This window comes from Podarcis filfolensis, assembly GCF_964270895.1.
Source record: "Podarcis filfolensis genome assembly, chromosome: 2".
Lineage (NCBI taxonomy): Eukaryota > Metazoa > Chordata > Lepidosauria > Squamata > Lacertidae > Podarcis > Podarcis filfolensis.
In genome coordinates, this window is record NC_139605.1 from 19,332,772 (window position 1) to 19,350,729 (window position 17,958).

Here is a 17,958-nt window from a genome sequence, read left to right on the forward strand (position 1 = left end):
CAAATTGACACCCCCCCCAATGCATATATGATCTTTGGTTCCTTTACCGCACAATGTTCAGACTTCAGATATAGAGACCCATGGGTGGAAAACTGGGGGTTTGGATGCAGCAAAATCTGGCTGATAAATATTGTGCATATACAGAAGAATTGTTCCTACAAAGCAAATTCGTTTATAAAAGTTACTTTTTGGTTAATATTCTACACATTTTACATGATTCTCTGCTGCATAAGCTAACAAAAATAATGTATATTAAAGTAATTCTTAAGCAGCAGCCCTCTTCTTACTTTGAAGGGACTCTTGATATTTGGAAGTGTTTTTATTTGGGAACTTCATTTTGCTGTTTGATACCCACAGAAAGATTTTAGGGTGGCATAATTGTGTATACTCTGCTCTTCTTTCAGAGCCTGTTCTTTGCTTTGTGGAAGTGCTATTTGGCCAAAGCTGCAGCAATCCGTGCTTGCCACCAAGGGAGGTTCTGGAAAAGGCAGCCAACCCTTTAGGGAGGTGGGGGAGTCTACCATTGAAAGTACACTGGGATCAGTTTTTCTTCTAGTCCTTGTTGCAGTTTTGCAGCTGTGCCCCTTATTTAGCATGAATGAGCACAGATATATAGGGCAAAAATACTGATGGTCGTTTGTCTTACTCTTTCAACAGGCTTTTAGAGAAGGTTCACGGAAGTCTTTGCGGATGAAGGTGAGTTAAGCCACACACCTGATCCCAGAATATAGTTTCATGCCTGTAACGCAGTTAATGACTCCTGATTTTGTTCTCAAGGACTACTGAGCCCATCAGCATGTATGAAACTGCATGGCTATCCTTTGACCTGGTTCAAGATGGTTGTGGCATTATTGTTGAGACAGGTGCACATTTAAAGGACTTAGGTGTGCATGGCAGGGATGTTGAAGAACAGAGATGTTGAAGAGCTCACTAGTTTTCTAAGCTATGTGGTTGGAACGGGCTCAAGTACTGTTGTGCTGGTTACCTGAGGCTCCTTGAGTAGAGCCCAGGATGGGGAGAACTTTGAAAATGCCACCAACCAGCTGGCTGAGGAGAAGGATCACACAGAGTTAGATTGTTATTTTCCTAGTTATAGGCTGCTCTGTCACCACAAGCAGCCCAAGTGCTTTTCACAGAGCCCTTATGCCGTATAGACATTGAACTGACTCCCTTTTGGTACAGAACTCTCCTTCAGAAGCCCATGCCCTGGATGAGAATACGGCAGAGGGGTGGGAAAACCGCATAAGGCTCTGGACCGATCAGTATGAAGAAGCCTTCACTAACCAATACAGCGCGGATGTACAGAACCTCCTGGAGCACCATCTAAATGCCAATAAAGAGTTTGTGGGCAAGGCGGCTGTGCTGGACACAATCAATAAGACAGAGCTGTTCTGTAACAACACTGTCATTGGCTCTCAGATGCAGGTAAACAAGTAGACCCCAAAGTGGCGGTAGGCCAGTTGGCTGCATGCCAGGGTGGTGGGTCATTGATAAGGCCCAGGTTTGAAAGATGCTCTTTTGCCTCTAGATGCAAGCAAGCTTATACATAGGGGAGAGCAGATAAGGTGAAGCTCGGGGAGGTATGAAACGACAGTCCTTCTCTCCCCGTCCTCCTTTCCTGGCTCATTAGATAAGATTCTTTTCAGGTATAAAATATTCCTGGTCTGGCCAGCAATGCTACCTTGAGCATGTCTGCTACTTCAGTTCATGCATTCTGGTAGACAATTAAATATGGCCAGTGATCTCAGACCCTGGTTGCTCAGCTGCTTTTAACAAATGCAGCCATACACATGGACCTTCCCTCTGTGGTGTGGGTCCTAAATTCTCTCTCTTAACTTGGCAGCTGCAGCTAGGGAGAGTGACGCGGGTTCAGAAGCACCGGAAGATCCTGAGGGCGGCCAGAGATCTGGCTGTGGACACTCTTATAATTGAGTACCGTGGGAAAGTGATGCTGCGGCAACAGTTCGAGGTCAATGGGCACTTCTTCAAAAAGTAAGAATGCTGAGCGGTCTGAAAAGTGGAACCGTTTTGGGGGCTGCTGTGGGTGGGAGGGTTCCCCACAATCGATTGGTTTTATGAATGAATATGCGTTATGCAGTGGTGCGTCCAGCGCTCCACGGATGCCTTGTAGGCTTAGCTGTGTTTGCCATCAAGGTTACAAGTGCTGTTCTTCCTTCCTTAGGCCGTATCCCTTTGTGCTGTTCTACTCCAAGTTTAACAGTGTTGAGATGTGTGTGGATGCTCGGACTTTTGGCAATGACGCTAGATTCATCAGGCGCTCCTGTACACCAAATGCAGAGGTAAGTGGTTGCTGTGGTGTTTGGCATTTTGATAGGTGTGAAGATTTGGCTCGTATTGGTTGAGTTTGTGGTCGGCCACGACTTCAAACAAAGATTGCCCCACCAGCCCAAAAGTGCTGGATCCTCAGATGAAGTCCCTTTATACAATATTGATCCTGCAGAATATTTTACCAGTAGCCTCAGAAGGACAAACACTTGGACGTTGTGGTCTTCAGCAGGTGGAATTTTGGTCCATCTGTCCTGCATTCTCCATCAAGTATCCCAATCCTTGACAGAATTCAGAATTCCCTACCTAGCAAAGCAAATCCTTTTAGTCTCAAATGTATACATCATGCTTCACAGCTTGGTTGTTCTAAACCAACAGTTGCTTAAAGAGGCTGGCTTTGCTGCTACTTCATTGAAACTCAGCTTTTGCAGTGTGGCACATGCTTGATTTTTGGGATTGTAACGTTTCTGTTTGTGTGTTGAAGGTTCGCCATGTGATAGCAGGTGGGATGATTCACCTGTGCATTTATGCTGTTACGTCCATTGCCAAGGATGCAGAGGTCACCATTGCTTTTGACTATGAGTACAATAACTGGTGAGCGTTTGTTACTTGCTTATTGGAGGCTTGCCCTTCTTCCCTCAGTACTGACCTTTTCATTTGTGCCCCTGCTTTTTGTTTTTTGTTGTCAAATTACATTCTCAGCCTCTCGGGTGGTAAAGGTCATAATGGGAGCAGTTCCCCCATCTCTTTCCTAGACATTTAGCTCAAAGGTATACTTACGTATTGTTTCTCAAGACATTGTGAAGCGATACTAATATATTCTGTGTCTTTTGTGATGGGGCAGCAACTATAAAGTGGATTGTGCCTGTCACAAGGGAAACCGGAGTTGCCCTGTGCAGAAACGGAGCCCAAACACTGTAGAACAGCTGCCTCCACCTGTTCTAGACACTCTGATTGGAGCAGAGACCAGGCGTCGGAAAGCTCGTCGGAAGGAGCTGGAGCAGCGGGAAGCTGCATCAGATGAGAACAGCAATCCACAGCCAGAGGAAGTCCCTGAGGGACTTGCTGCAGCCAGTGATAATGAGGTAAAGTCTCCACCATCCTATAGCATTGAGTGTTGGTCACTAACTCTGGAGGAACTTGTTCCCAGAGGGAGTGACTTCCCTGGGCACAGAGCAGCCCCAGCCCCAGTGAAATGCTGGACGTTCACGGTAATTGTCCCATATCTTTTTGCAGCTGTGACTGCTGCTGAGGTCCATTCTCTCACATTTCAGGTTGCAGACAAAGAAGAGAAGCAAGAAGAGGAGAAAGAAGCCACTGCGGATGAGCAGGGAGGTCTCACTCAGAACAGACGGGCAAGTATCTTTTCCTCTCTCTTTTTTGTAATGGGTGCAGTCCCTCCCATAGGTAGTGAGTTTTTATGTTGCCTTCTCACACAGTGTTGTCTAGTTAACCAGTCTGATCTGCCTCCCTCATGCCAGCACTGTTGTTCTGCTCCTGTTCTTCAGGGTTGCTACTGTTTTCACTAGCCCAGGTGCCGTGTTGGCTATGGATTCTGATTATGTGGTTTAAAATAGTGGTTTTCAAAGTGTCTGCATTCAGGGAATCTTTTCCATGTTGGCTTGTCTGCAGCAGAACCCTGCACACTGCAGAGGATTCTGGGACATAGTGTCCATGCTCTGTTCAAGCAGGAAACTGGCCAGATCTGTTGGGCCTCCCCAGTGCCCTGTTTGAACTAAGTCTATGCCTGTGGCTTTGCATTTGTAGGGAAGATCAAGAGTAGTGGGTGTGCTGTCTTCCATGACGCTTGTCCACTACAGGTCTATCTTCTTACTAAGGAAAGCTTTGTTAAGCTTCTGAGAAACAGCAGGATGCCCTGCAAAACAAAGATGCAAAAGGAAGATTACTTGTGGAAGGGAGTCAGAGTCAGGGGCTCAGCAGGCTTGATTCAGGAACCTGTTAAGAAATCTTAACAACCACCTAGTCCTCCCCATGGCAGTGTTAGAAACAGATATAAAAGCTAGGAACCACATGGCACCTTTTAACCTAGGCTTCAGTTGCCAGTACGGAATGCCTCAGCGCCCTGCAGATCAGCTGATCTATGCAGCAGCATAACACCAAAAGATGTGCCTCTTTTGGTGCTGTGCTGCTCCGCGAATCAGCTGCTCTGCGGGGCAGCGCAGCACCAAAAGAAGCATTTCTTTTGCTGCCGTGCTGCCCCACCAGCCAGCTGACTGGCCCAGCATGGCAGCAGTGCCAGCCAGCCAGATGGAGATGTTATTCAGCAAACCTGGCAACCAGGTAGCTCCACTTCCTCACAAAAGGCTGGTGGCCTATTGTGAAATGTGGCTGGCGCCCTGATATTTTCAAGCACTACCCCATGGCTGTTGAAAGTGAAGTAAAATGGCAGCAGCTCAGATAACAGCAGTTCCTTCTCATCCGTGAACCTAAGAATAGACAGACAAGAAAAGAAGAGAGGTTAGTCAACATGAGGAAGCTTCAAAGGAAGCCTACAGACATAGGAAATAGAAGGTAAATGGCAATAGTTCCCCGCCTTGAATCTTAGCACTGCCTATCAGTGCCAAAGAAAAAATATAACTTGGTCCAGTTAGCCTTACCAGTGTATGTATATGAGGGATAGGATTGAATAGGGTGGGAGGTGAGGAAGAGCTGGCATTTTCCCAACCAGCAACACTAGCTTGTTGCTTGTATCACTGTTTTGAATCCCCTGGAGCATATATTGTCTGTACAGCCATCTTTTTATGTTATTCTAATGGCTACTACTACTGCTTCTTTCTTATTTCCTGCTAAAACGGATATGAGCAGCACACACTTTCATCGGTTGGGCTTCTGTAGCCTTGGAAACAAGGTGCTTTCTTGTCACGGCCTTTAAAAATAAAACAGTGTCCTTTAAACGGTTATACAGAGAAGTGGAATATTCATTATCAATTTAAAAACAGCAACAACCAAACTTTGATTCAAAAGGCAGAATCCAAAGCACAGAATATCCTGAGAGGAAGGTACAGTTGAGGAAGACCTAAAGTTGGGGGGGGGGGTTAGGAAGAAGCAAGTGAGAGATGACTTAGCAAGCAGCTTAATGACTTAAGTATAAATGTGTGTGTGTGTGGGAGGCAAGGGGTAACATGCATTTTAATCCTAGGCACCTAATATTTTCACATGACCATGCTGTTCTGAATTGCAATTGCATTGAGATCAGTGTATTCTGAGTTGACAGAACTAGCATCCCATGTTCTGTGTGGTCAGTGCTCAGGCAAGTTGATCCACGAGGAATGGAAAGCGGGACATTATTGGGATGTCTTCTGGTTTGCCACTGTTGATCCTGTTGTGTTTCCCCTTCTTCCCTTCTTGTCTGGTCTGCCGTGGTTTTTTTTACCCATTTGTACCTGTTCTGCTGACTTTGATTTGTGCTTCGGTTGGGCTAGACCCGAGAAGATCGGAAGGTAGAAGCCATCATGCACGTGTTTGAGAACCTGGAAAAAAGAAAGAGGAGGCGAGATCTCCCCTCGGATCGGAGCAGCACAGACGCAGAAGTGGTGGTCACGGCAGAGACTCCAGAACCGGAGGAAGTAAAAGCTGAGCCAAATGAAACTGAGGAGAGCAGTTTGGCTTCAAGTGTTTCTGTGCCAAGTGCCCCTTCCAGTGCCAGCAGCGTTGGAGTGAACACACGGAGGTCTTCACAGGCCGGGGTAAGAAGAAGGGTAGAACTGCCAAGGGTTCAGCCCCAGTAACTTTGGGAATTACAGTGGAATTGCTGTGTGCAACTCCATGTTCAGAAAGGATATCCTTCCAGCTGCCAGATGCTGGAAGTGTAATTCAACCTTCCTGTTGTATTAAAATGTCCACTGGAATGTAATTATATATTATATCATTAGACCATTGGCTTGATCCAACATGACAATTGGTTGTGAGCCCCTGACTGGTAGCATTTTCAGTGTTACCAGACATGTGCTGGATTTGAAAGAAGTCACGTTTCATTGGGCGTGCTGAGAGCACAAGGGAAGGCGGGGGCCATATTTTGGCATGGAATTGCTGTCCACAAATCAGCACAGTTACTTTCACAGACCATGTTGTGCTGGCACCCTTGGACACTTCTTATTGGACTCAAAATATGCCAGCTGGCACCTGTTTGGCAAATGCTTCAAGGGGTGAAAACAGTATTCTAGAGGGAGCATTGCATTCAGATGCAAGTAAAACTCCCCCACCCCCCAAATAATACTAGCATCCCAGATTCTCCCTTGACCCTCCCTTTACACTCCAGGAATTAAACCTTTACAGATATATTTCACCAGGCTGCTCCTGTTTGAGAGCAAATGTGTAGAGGCGCAGGTTCTCAATAATTGCATAGCTTACACTGGGCTTTGCTCTGCAGGAAACGGCAGCAGAGAAACCAGTCTCTAAAACGGCACCGTCAAAACCAGCTAGGCCGCGACCCAAAAGCCGGTTTTCCCGTTATCGGAGTAGTTCCGCACAGCGACTGAGAAGGCAAAAGCAAGCCAGCTCCCAGCAGGCTGAGCTCTCTCAAGCAGCTCCAGAGGAGGGAAACGCTGTGAGCACAGTAATGGCGGCGGAAGTCAGCAGCGTGGAGGGTCCAGGAGAAGGGAAGCAGTTGATGGGTTCTGATCCAGCTGTGGCTGCAGTTGCAGGAACACAGGCCAGCCGGGCTGCACTCAAGTATCCCAAAACGAAAAAGGTAAATCCAACTGAGGGATGGGCAGGATGTATCTTAAAGGTAAAGGTACCCCGACCATTAGCTCCAGTCGCGGACGACTCTGGGGTTGTGGCGCTCATCTCGCTCTATAGGCCGAGGGAGCCGGCGTTTGTCCGCAGACAGTTTCCGGGTCATGTGACCAGCATGACTAAGCCGCTTCTGGCGAACCAGAGCAGCGCACGGAAACGCTGTTTACCTTCCCGCCAGAGCGGTACCTATTTATCTACTTGCACTTGACTTGCTTTCGAACTGCTAGGTGGGCAGGAGCTGGGACTGAACAACGGGAGCTCACCCCGTCGCGGGGATTCGAACCGCCGACCTTCTGATTGGCAAGCCCTAGGCTCTGTGGTTTAGACAAACATAAACACGTTGCAGGATCTTAGGACCCTGCAATATGCTTATGTTTGGGTAACAAACACAGTGTGTGGCAGGTTTATAAATTACAACAGGAGTTGTACAGAGACTTCAGTGGTGCTGAGTCAAGAAGACAAGTTTTGACAATCCTGATTTTCCAAATTCTCCTCCACTGGTTTCCCAACCCTATCAACATTCTCCAGTGAATTACTATCCATTTTCAAAAGGGTGAAAATAATTTTAGCCCAATGAAAAGAAATGGAGGAAAAGAAATGGAGGAAAACTGCTTTTTATGAGATTCCAGTGAGACAGAAATTCTCAAACTGTGAGCTCCAGGCAGGTTGACACTGGAAAGGTTCCAGAACATTTGAGAATATCTGTGCTTGGACCTGCACTAGTCTTATTCCCCGCCCCCCCCCCACTGAGTAATGGAGATGGGAGGCCATTTTGACCAAGGGACAGATTTATTGAACAGACAAACAAGTGACTTTAGGGCCTGTGATTTTTGTAACAGTGCACTGATTTTGATAATGATGCCAGAACCAACAAAACGGTTTATTAAGTGGACTGCTAAGACCTCCAGCAATTTACAAGTGGTCTGCCAAGAAAATAAATAAAATAAAAATTGAAAACTGCTGCAGTAGAAGCTTAACATTCGCTTAGAACCATTTGAGGAAAAGCAATCAAGCTGAACTTAATTTTCTGTGGTGTAACCCATCTTAAGCCAAGATCTGTTTTTTAATGGACACTTCTTCAACTCAGTTTTTAATAAGAGGTTCAGAACATGATTTCTAGACCTTTAAAATAATGCAAGTGGCACTCTTGCAACCCAACAATGGGGCAGGTTTGTTACCTTCCAGATCACAGGGATTTCTTCCAGGAGGAGGTGATTGATGAGAACAGCAGTTCTCATTGTAAGACCTTATTAATTACATCAATGAGACCTTTCCAAAGATGTCATTGCCAGGCCACTTGTATATATCTTACGCACTAGATTTAAGAGTGCATTTGAGGGTTTTCATGGGGGGGGTTGTTGGGCCATAACCCAATGGTAGGGCATATACTCTGCCTCAGGTTTCATCTCTGCTACTTCCAACTTTAATAAAGAGATGTTTGGTAGCAGGGCTGGGGAAGTTCCCTGCTTGAAACCATGGACAACCAGGGCCCAGGCAGAGTAGACAGTTCTGGGCCAACCCATTCCCACCTCTCCCTATTGACACTTTATTTTGTCTTATCTTTACAAGTTCCTTGCATAGTAAGACATACAGTGGTACCTCGGGTTAAGAACTTAATTTGTTCTGGAGGTCTGTTCTTAACTTGAAACTGTTCTTAATCTGAAGCACCACTTTAGCTAATGGGGCCTCCCGCTGCCGCCACGCCACCGCCGTGCGATTTCTGTTCTCATTCTGAGGCAAAGTTCTTAACCCGAGGTACTATTTCTGGGTTAGAGGAGTCTGTAACCTGAAGTGTATGTAACCTGAAGCGTATGTAACCCGAGGTACCACTATTTTTCTGTTATTTCTGCTTTCAGTATCTAGTTACAGAATGGCTGAATGACAAGGCAGAGAAACAGGAGTGCCCCATTGAGTGCCCTTTACGTATCACCACTGACCCAACCGTGCTGGCTACCACCCTCAATATGTTGCCAGGCCTTGTCCACTCCCCACTCATTTGCACCACGCCCAAACACTACATCCGTTTTGGTTCTCCCTTCACCCCAGAAAGGCGAAGGCGGCCGGTTCAGCTGGATGGGAACTACAGCTCATGCAAAAAGGTATGTCTGCTTTTGGTTGTGGTCTGTGCGCTTGGCCCAATATTTCTTGGGGAGGGGGGGATTTGAATGTCTAATGAATGTGCATGACTTTCTTCAAAGCACCCCAAATATGCTTGCCCAGGTTTGGTTTACTGAAACTCTTCCTGGAAAAGAAACATACCACTAAAATTGTTTTAGTTGGTTCTCGTATTTTCAGTGGATGTAGGGAACAGTTTCTCCCTGCTTGCAACACTGCTCCATGACACTTTAAAAATTACAGAAAAGGCACGGTCTTCTTCCATAGGCTCACTAGCTATTCCTAGATGTGAATAGACTATGCACTGCATGTATTGTTGGAAAGACAAGACTGTGATGTGCTTGAACTCCTCTACAGTGGTACCTCAGGTTAAGAACTTAATTCGTTCTGGAGGACCGTTCTTAACCTGAAACTGTTTCTTAACCTGAGGTACCACTAATGGGGCCTCCCGCCACCGCCACACGATTTCTGTTCTCATCCTGAAGCAAAGTTCTTAACCCGAGGTACTATTTCTGGGTTAGCGGAGTCTGTAACCTGAAGCGTCTGTAACCCGAGATACCACTGTATTTAAATACAGGCTCTTGCAGGATTTCTTAAAACGCTTTATTGTATGGGTTTAAAAAACTGCAGTCGCTGAAACATCTAGGTAGTAATTGATGCACCTTGCCTATTGGGACTAAGATTCTAAATTAGGTGCACTGTACACATCTTGAATTTTGTGGTTGCCAAGATATTGTTGATTGAGATCTCTTGAATAGAGATAACCTGTGATGATTCTTGGTTAGGTGAGCAGAAAGGAAAGTGCATTTCACACCTGTTTTCTCTCTGCACCCCAAGCTGTAGCTAGACTAGGGAGACTAGGAAAGTCAAGAGTATCTGTTTCAAGAAGGGCTTTGCATAGCCCAGGACTGGGTGTGAGACATTCACCATGATGCACACGTTGTGATGCCAGCTCTAGATTTTCCGTAGACCTTAGCAAAGTCAAGTTTTCATTTTAATCTTTTGCTTTATTTTTCTAGGCTACTAGTTACGTTGTGTGTCTAATGCTTTCTTTAAATGTATTTTTTGCCTTGAGAGGCAATACCTACTCAGAGTCTGCCTAAAGCAGCTTGTTTTTCATGCCTTACAAAGGCAGGATTAATAGCTGGGTTTCCAGAGGGCTCTAAGCTGCAAAGGAATGGCCCATGGACACAGGAATGCCCTGTATGCAGTTTCCTGGGCCTCACAAGCTACCTGGTATAAAACAACAAAACAATCCCCCCCACCCACAAAATTGTGTCAACATAACCCCTCAGGCAGATAAGCAGATTGGGAGTCTATTCTGGTTTAGGCTGCTTAAGTAATGAAAGTAGTTCTCATAATACATGACAGCTTTTTAATAAAGCTAATATTTGGGTATCTTGCTTGTATTTTGGCAAGTTGCCTGTCAAGGGCAAGGTAGAAGAAAGGGAATGGCCAGCAACAGGGCTGTGAGGAAGTGGCTCCTGTCTACTTGAGTCTTGAGTGGGCTAATGCATTTCCACAACTATCTTGAACACCCACAAGGACTTTGAAACTTGTTTTCCAACAAAATTGTGGAATGGTCTATGTGCACATTTGCGTAGTGAGTCTAGAGCAGCATAGGTTGGCCATACTACTGGTCGTCTCTATTTCTTCGCCTGCTTTTGTTGAATGTATATTCTATGCTGCAATCAGGCCAGAAATGGGCTCCCGACATTTCCTTTTAGACTGGTAAGCATATCTCTGCCATATCTTGCTCTGACACAGCGGTATAAGACATATTTAGATTACACCTTCTGCTAATTGGGTCCTTAATCTGGTTCATTTCTCTATGTGAATGTCCTGGCCAGCTAACCCCAGTGTGCTTTTGGGCAAAAGCAAAAAATTCAATTTTGCTTTCCTAAGTTAAGTTTGGAGCATTAATAACATAATCCTGTGTGCTTAATTAGAATTGGTAATTTCCAGATCTGGTTTTACCGTGTGCATGTTCAGCATATGAGAGTCTTGGACTAGGTAGGAGTGGCAAGCTGTTGTTTTTACATTTCCATATGCTAAAATAGTGGTACCTCCCTAGTAAAAAAAAAAAGCAAAACAAAAAAGCCGGATGCTGGCGTTCAAATCTTTTCATATAAATATATTGTTCTAGTTCTCATGGCTATGGAGACGCATTTGAAAATGGGCTATAATAGGTGAATGGCTCAGAGTTCAAGGGGATGAAACTTTAGGCCTGCACTGGCTCCCTCTCTCTCCTTGAAGGCTCCTAGCTAAGTTTCCCTACACACAAGCCCCTGCTGCCCTCCCTGCCTTATGCCATTTCCTTCTCCTACTGCATCATCATTTGCCAGTTAAAAATATGGGCTCAGCCTAAAACATGTATATTGAGTGACCTCATGGAAAATGCATAGAGGCATCACTTATTTTCAGTAAAAACAACAACTTTGAGTTGGGGTACAGGGTGTAAACGGCCCCGCCCATAAAGCGATTGAGGTGAAAACAGTTTCTCCCCATCCCCTGGGGCATTGACCTATAACAGATGGAAATTGCTGAAAGTGGTCTGTTGCAAGTCGGGGGGGCACTTTAAGTGGGAGCCTGTGCATTATTGAGCAAGGTTTGTTTTTGCAGCGTTGGATAAAGCAGGCTCTGGAAGAAGGGATGACTCAGACCTCAGCTGCTTCCCAAGAGAACAGAACTCAGTGTCTATACCAAAGCAACGAGAGCGGTAGCACTTCTGGCATCTGCAAGGAAAACGCAGGTTGGTTGAGAGGCCTCCATGTTTCAGCGGTGCACCGTGGATGTCGTTTCAGCTGAAGGGCCAGTTAGAAAGCAAGCAAGCATAACTGCAGTCAATAACTCTACATAACTCCGGCCTCCGTGTACTAACCAGTTTATTTATTCGTTTGTTTACTGCATTTGTATCTCACCTAGTTCTCCAAGGAACTGGAGGTGGTGTGCATAGTTATTCCCCTCCTCATTTAGTCTTCAGAACAACCATATGAGGTAGGTTAGGCTGAGAAGCAGTGACTGGTTCAAGGTCACTCAGTGAGCTATGAGGAATAATAGGTACAGTGCACATAGAGTTGCGTAGTGTGTTGCTATCTGTTGACACAGGCAGCTGCTGCTGCTTCCTCCTCCTCCTCTTCTTCTTCTTCATTCCTTATTGTTATTTCCCAGCAACTTGGAGCTACCGTCTTTGGCCCAGGGTTTGTGATGGACTAGAGCTCAGAAGTGCCACCCTCCTCATTGTATAACATCCTGGCCTTCACAGCTCCTCAGGTCTCTAAGGTGGTTATAGCATGGGGCTAACACCAAGGTTGTGGGCTCGAAGCCCATATGGGCCACCTTCATATTCCTGCATTGCAGGGGGTTGGACTATGAACCTGGGGGTCCCTTCCAGTTCTACAATTCTTTGATTATGGCACAGGCCTGTTGCCATTCTGCAGATATCAACTTACCTGTTAGCCTGCTCTTGAGGGGAATGCAAGGGGGAACAAGCAGAAAAACTGTACAAACTGCGTGAATGGTGTTTCTTTTGCCGGGTGACTACTCATTCTGACATTTCCCTTGCGGAGGGGGGGCAGGGAGGAGAGTAAGAAGGGGATCCTCCTTTTCCAAGATCAAGAGAACCCATTCCTCTTTGGGTTTCATCTAGAAACAGAGACATTATTCCGAGGGAGGAAGTGCACTGCACCAAACCCAGTGCCGCCGCCTTCCCCCACTTGCTGGGAAAACAACTGGTTAAAGAGTGGGCACCTGGTTGCAGAACAGCCACTCTCCAGCACCGGAGCATATATCTGTGAGCAAAGCAAAAAGACAAGTTTTAAAAACAGTAACTTTGCATCTGTCTTTGCAGAGGAAGAGGGTGGCGATGTATCCAAGTCAGGGATCAGTTTTCCAAGGACGCGAGACGAGGCCCTAGGCAGTGTACAGATAACTGTGTGTTACACAAAGGTTAGAGGCATCGAAAGCAGAAAAAGCACTAGTTCTGGGCAAATTGCAATTTTAAGTGAGGGGGGGCAGAAAGGCTCTCTGGTGATCTTTCTAAGAGGCTTCTACGGGTTGGGTCCTTTGAGTTAAAAGTTGTCCAGTGGCATTTCTTAGGACCACAAAATCATTTGGCTTTTGAGGGTTTCTTGCAAGTCAGATTAAGTTCTGTCACAGGACGTAAAGAAGTGCTGGGAAGGGCAGGCCTCTGCAACTATGCAGGCCTATTAACTATGTTAATAGAGTGGCGGGAGAGAAGAGAGGTGCTGTCGTGGCTTGAGAAGGAAGGGAAATTGGGGGGACCGTGTACAAGATTCTTATGCAAGGGACAGCTCACATATGCAAGTCAGCATCTTGGGGGAACAGCTCAAGAGTGCTTGCAGCAGCTAGTGAAATCAATAGTTGTGGGGTTGGGGATCTAGTCTATCAGCAAAAACTTGGCAAATGATCTCCCACTATCCACTTACAACTATCCCGGGGGCTGTTGTTAGGCAAAGGTTTGCATTGTGTGTTGAAGGGTAGAGCATAATCTTATCAGTAGATGGATGGAAACACTGGAGCAGCCCTACTTCCCTTGGAATAATTGGCTCTCACTGGTTAGAATGCAACTGTGGTTTTTTGGCCAACAGGATTGATGTCTGTCGATGGAATATCGGCTAATAGAGGTTCCCTTTGGGATGCAGGTGGGCAGCCTGCAGCTCTGAGCCAGATTCCATTTGGCCTGATTCCATTTGTGTGGCAAGGAAAGAAAGAGGAGTAGAGTGGACACATTGACCTCTGACCTCACTCTCACTTTTGGCTCAGGCTCCACCCACCACCAATACAGTGGTACCTTGGGTTAAGAGCTTAATTCGTTCTGGAGGTCCATTCTTAACCTGAAACTGTTCTTAAACTGAGGTACCACACTAGCTAATGGTGCCTCCCACTGCCACCACGCGATTTCTGTTCTCATCCTGAAGTAAAGTTCTTAACCAGAGGTACTAGTTCTGAGTCTGTAACCTGAAGCGTCTGTAACCCGAGGTACCACTGTATGTGACTCCAGCAGATTACCCTCCAGGGCATGTGACCCCCAGCAGAAAAAAGGCTGCCTGCCCTGCTTTAGACGTTCTACTGATAGTGTGAGGGGTGGCTTACTGATGAGCAGCTACTTTGCAGCTGGGAAAAGTGTTTCAAGTTATCCAACTGTATGAGTGGGCGAAAGAAGCCTTGGTCTATTGAGAAAGAGAGATTAGCTTGTGTGTGCAGATGCAAAACACTCCAGTTGAAGGAAAGTGGGGACTTCAAAGTTCTCTTTTGGTCTTGCCATCAGTAGCTGGTCTCTACCCTAGCAGGAGACTTGCTGCTGCAAGGGTAGTGGAATTTGACAAAATAAAATTAACAAGGACTCATCGATGGAGATTGCTTGGTGTCTGAGGATAGAGATAATAGAGCAGAATAACCCTTTTACTGTACTTAGAGGATTGATTTGAAAGCATTGGGGACAGTAAAGAGTGCAGAGAGGGAGGCCTGGATGTTGTCAACAGGAAACTTAATAGGGGGACTTGTGGGTGTTTCCTGCAAGGACTAGTTCTTGTTCCGACTTGTTTTGAATCCTTGCCAGATTACCCATCAGCCTAATGAGTGCAAGGAAGATGCACCATTCCTAGCTCAGGAAGACTGCAGGTAAATGAAAGGAAGCTTCACAAGGAAGTGATGCGGCTGAGTGGCAGAGGGAGAGGCTTGGGTTATCACTTTCTGGGCCACGACCCTGTCTTTTGGCAAGGTGCATACTGCTGTGTTGGTGGAGACGTACGGAGGTGATGTAGAGAGGCTTCGATTTTGGACAACCTAGACCTTAATAGGTGTTTTTATTGGCTTGTCGGATGCTTTTGGTTTGGACCCTTTTTTTATCTCAGTGAGTTCCCTTGAGCCGTGAAATTGCCCCCCTTTCTTACCTTCCCCTGTTTGGTAGTGTTCCTCTTTGGAGAAAAGAAGGGTTCTTTTTTAGAGAGAGAGAGAGAGAGAGAGAGAGAGAGAGAGAGAGAGAGAGAGAGCTGAAGAGTTGTCAGTATGGCAAGAACCAGTCAAAAATTTAAAGATTCGTGTAGGGGGAGTAGATGATGAGCGTAGATTGGGGCTTTTTAATGGTGGAGTCACTACCTGGATTCTGTGTTGCCTTTCAGATTTCCTGAGCCCCCTGAAGAAGTGGAAGTCTCGCTATCTAATGGAGCAGAGTGTTACCAAGTTATTGAGACCGCTTTCTCCAGTCACTCCCCCACTTCCTGACCCCTCGGTTCCAGACGCGCTGAGCCCACACCTCACCACGTCCTCCTCATCTATGCCAGGAGAGGAGGAATGTCGAAGTAGCTGCGGTGTGATCTTCTCACCAATTCCCTCCTTGGCTGCTAGTCGTTGTAATACTCCACTACAGTTTGAGGTAAGTTGGGGGGGCAGGATGGCAGCTTTCCCTGCAGACCTAGGATGTATGCATCAAAACTCCTTGGAAAGACACAGGTAGACCTAAGAAATGAGCAGATAGGTTTTTTAAAGAATCCTGTGTATTCCGAGAATCTGGCACCTGCAGATTATAAAGTCCCTATTCTCCTTTATTGTTATGCACAGTAGATAGATACTAGAGTGTGCAAAGGGTTACAGGTTACCAGAAACTCTACTCCCTGCCCTCTGATTCACTTAATCTCAGCTTCCCCACCCCAGTAGCATCCAAAGATGCTGTCAACTTCTGGGCTGCTGCTCTCCTGCATTCACCTCTTAGCAAGCTCTAAGCTTTGGAGAACATTAGCTGTATTGCATCCCAAGAATTCCCCATCTGCATGATGTGTTTCCTGTTCTTCTTATAGCCATTTGCCTCCCCCTTTCAAAACTTCTGTAAACCTTTGTAGCGCAATGCAGGTGTGAGTTGCGCAGGTAGCCTCAGTTTTGCAGTTTCCCTCATGACAAGCACGTGCCAGTGCTTTCATTCTGAAGCATCCCGTTTTCTTACTTTTTATTGTGTCCCATATTTGTGCTTGGGGTGGAGTTGGAGCTTCCCATTCCCATTTTTCAATATTGGGCCACTAAACTCGTTAGGTCTGCTGCTGCCCCTTAGCAAAACTCCCTGGAAATGTCTATTCTTACGAAAGTTGAGATGACCACAATTTGGGATTCTGGACTCTCGATCTTCTGCTGTTCTCAACTTTCTGCATAATTGTATGGGCTTTGAGTCTGGGCTGTGCATTTCTGTACACGTAAGAAAACGATATTGCACCGAGACAACCCAGACTGTTGGAATCCAGATTCTGCAGCTTCTAAAATGGTGCAAATCGGAAGCCTTTGCATGATTTCTCGTTCTTTGCAGAATTCTACTTCTGTTTATTTTTTATTTAACGAAATGTATGTACCGCTTGATTGTAACATAACCTCTAAGTGGTTTACAAGGAGGATTTATTCTGCTGACTTAAGCCGCTTTAAATCCTGCTCACCAGCAGCCCTGACTCCTAAGATTCCATCAGGCATTGCCCACATATTCTCAAGTGTAGCTTCGCAACCATAGTTGCTCCTTTGAAAAAAAGAAAAAAGAAGAAGAAAAAAGGATTCTTAAGCTGAATTCTGTGGCTGGTGTCCTGTGGCTCTTCTATACTTCCATATAATTGTAGCATTTCCACCACTGCGATTATGGCCCTGCTGCTTGAGCGCAAGTGGGTTGGTCATTGTACGGTGCCTGATCATTAATTTTGCTTACTGTCCAAATGGCAAGATCCCCAATCCCTTTCCCAGTGCCTTTGGATTCAGGTCTCGTGGGCTCTTGCACAGTTAGGCCACTTCCAGTTCTGCACGGAAACAGAGACAGGACTCATTGGGCTGGGGGGAAATGCAGAATCATGGTGTTGCCAGAAGCCACAGAAACTTGAGTGGCCTTAGCTGCACCAGTCTTAGTGAGACAGTGGCACGGGATGTCACTAGGACTTTGTATCTTGAGACTGGACATTGGTCCCAATTTGCACTCCTGATTTGAAGCGGCACATAAGGAGTGTTGGTCATAGCAAACTTCAGTCAGACTTCAAAGGTTTCTTCTGCCCTGTGTAAGAAAGTGAGCGGCTTCTGCCGCTGTATGACTGAGTTTTCTGCCCACCTGCCCCTCTCTTTCTGTGTGTTGTAGGGAAGGAGCCTTGCAATGTGTTAAAGTTTCTACCACCCATTCTCCCCAGTTCCCCTGTGTTGAGGCTTCCCCTTTTCACACCATTCCACTCATTCATGACACGTTATTTATGTTTCCTTTAAATTATTTCCTGCTGCATTTCTGCCCAATCCATCTTTTTAAAAAAGGAAGAAGCAAGTTAAATAATAGTGCATTGTTAAACAGCAGATAGAAATAGTTCAAAGCAGTTTGAGCAGCCATCAAGTTGAGCCTACCTCCTAGAAAATCAATGGTGAAGCTATAAAAAGTTACAAAAAAACCTCAAACCACACAATACAAAATAGCCCAAAGCACTGAGGGCCTTCTGGAGATTTCCTCACCGCGAGAAGTGAAGTTACAGGGAACCAGGCAGAGGGCCTTCTTGGTGGTGGCGCCTGCCCTATGGAACGCCCTCCCAGCAGATGTCAAGGAAATAAGCAACTATCTTAGTTTTAAAAGACATCTGAAGGCAGCCCTGTTTAGGGAAGTTTTTAATGTTTAATGCTGTATTGTGTTTTTAACATTCGCCTGGGAGCCGCCCAGAGTGGCTGGGGAAACCCAGCCAGATGGGCAGGTTATAAATATTATTATTATTATTATTATTATTATTATTATTATTATTATTATTTTATTATTTTATTTTATTTATTTATTTATTTATTTTT

At 45.8% G+C, this 17,958-nt stretch overlaps 1 protein-coding gene across 8 annotated transcripts in view; it reads left to right on the top strand.

Annotated features, from left to right (window-relative positions):
- SETD5 (SET domain containing 5) overlaps positions 1-17,958 on the top strand; it is a 62,302-nt gene that overhangs the window by 33,203 nt on the left and 11,141 nt on the right. For all 8 annotated transcript variants that reach the window (XM_083600374.1, XM_083600377.1, XM_083600373.1 and 5 more), the window contains 12 exons: positions 658-696; positions 1,183-1,425; positions 1,844-1,992; positions 2,183-2,300; positions 2,771-2,880; positions 3,131-3,371; positions 3,561-3,641; positions 5,730-5,993; positions 6,677-6,997; positions 8,901-9,143; positions 11,782-11,911; positions 15,303-15,556. In XM_083600374.1, the coding sequence (XP_083456500.1) occupies positions 658-696; positions 1,183-1,425; positions 1,844-1,992; positions 2,183-2,300; positions 2,771-2,880; positions 3,131-3,371; positions 3,561-3,641; positions 5,730-5,993; positions 6,677-6,997; positions 8,901-9,143; positions 11,782-11,911; positions 15,303-15,556 (2,193 nt within the window). The remainder of the gene's footprint in view (positions 1-657; positions 697-1,182; positions 1,426-1,843; positions 1,993-2,182; positions 2,301-2,770; positions 2,881-3,130; positions 3,372-3,560; positions 3,642-5,729; positions 5,994-6,676; positions 6,998-8,900; positions 9,144-11,781; positions 11,912-15,302; positions 15,557-17,958) is intronic.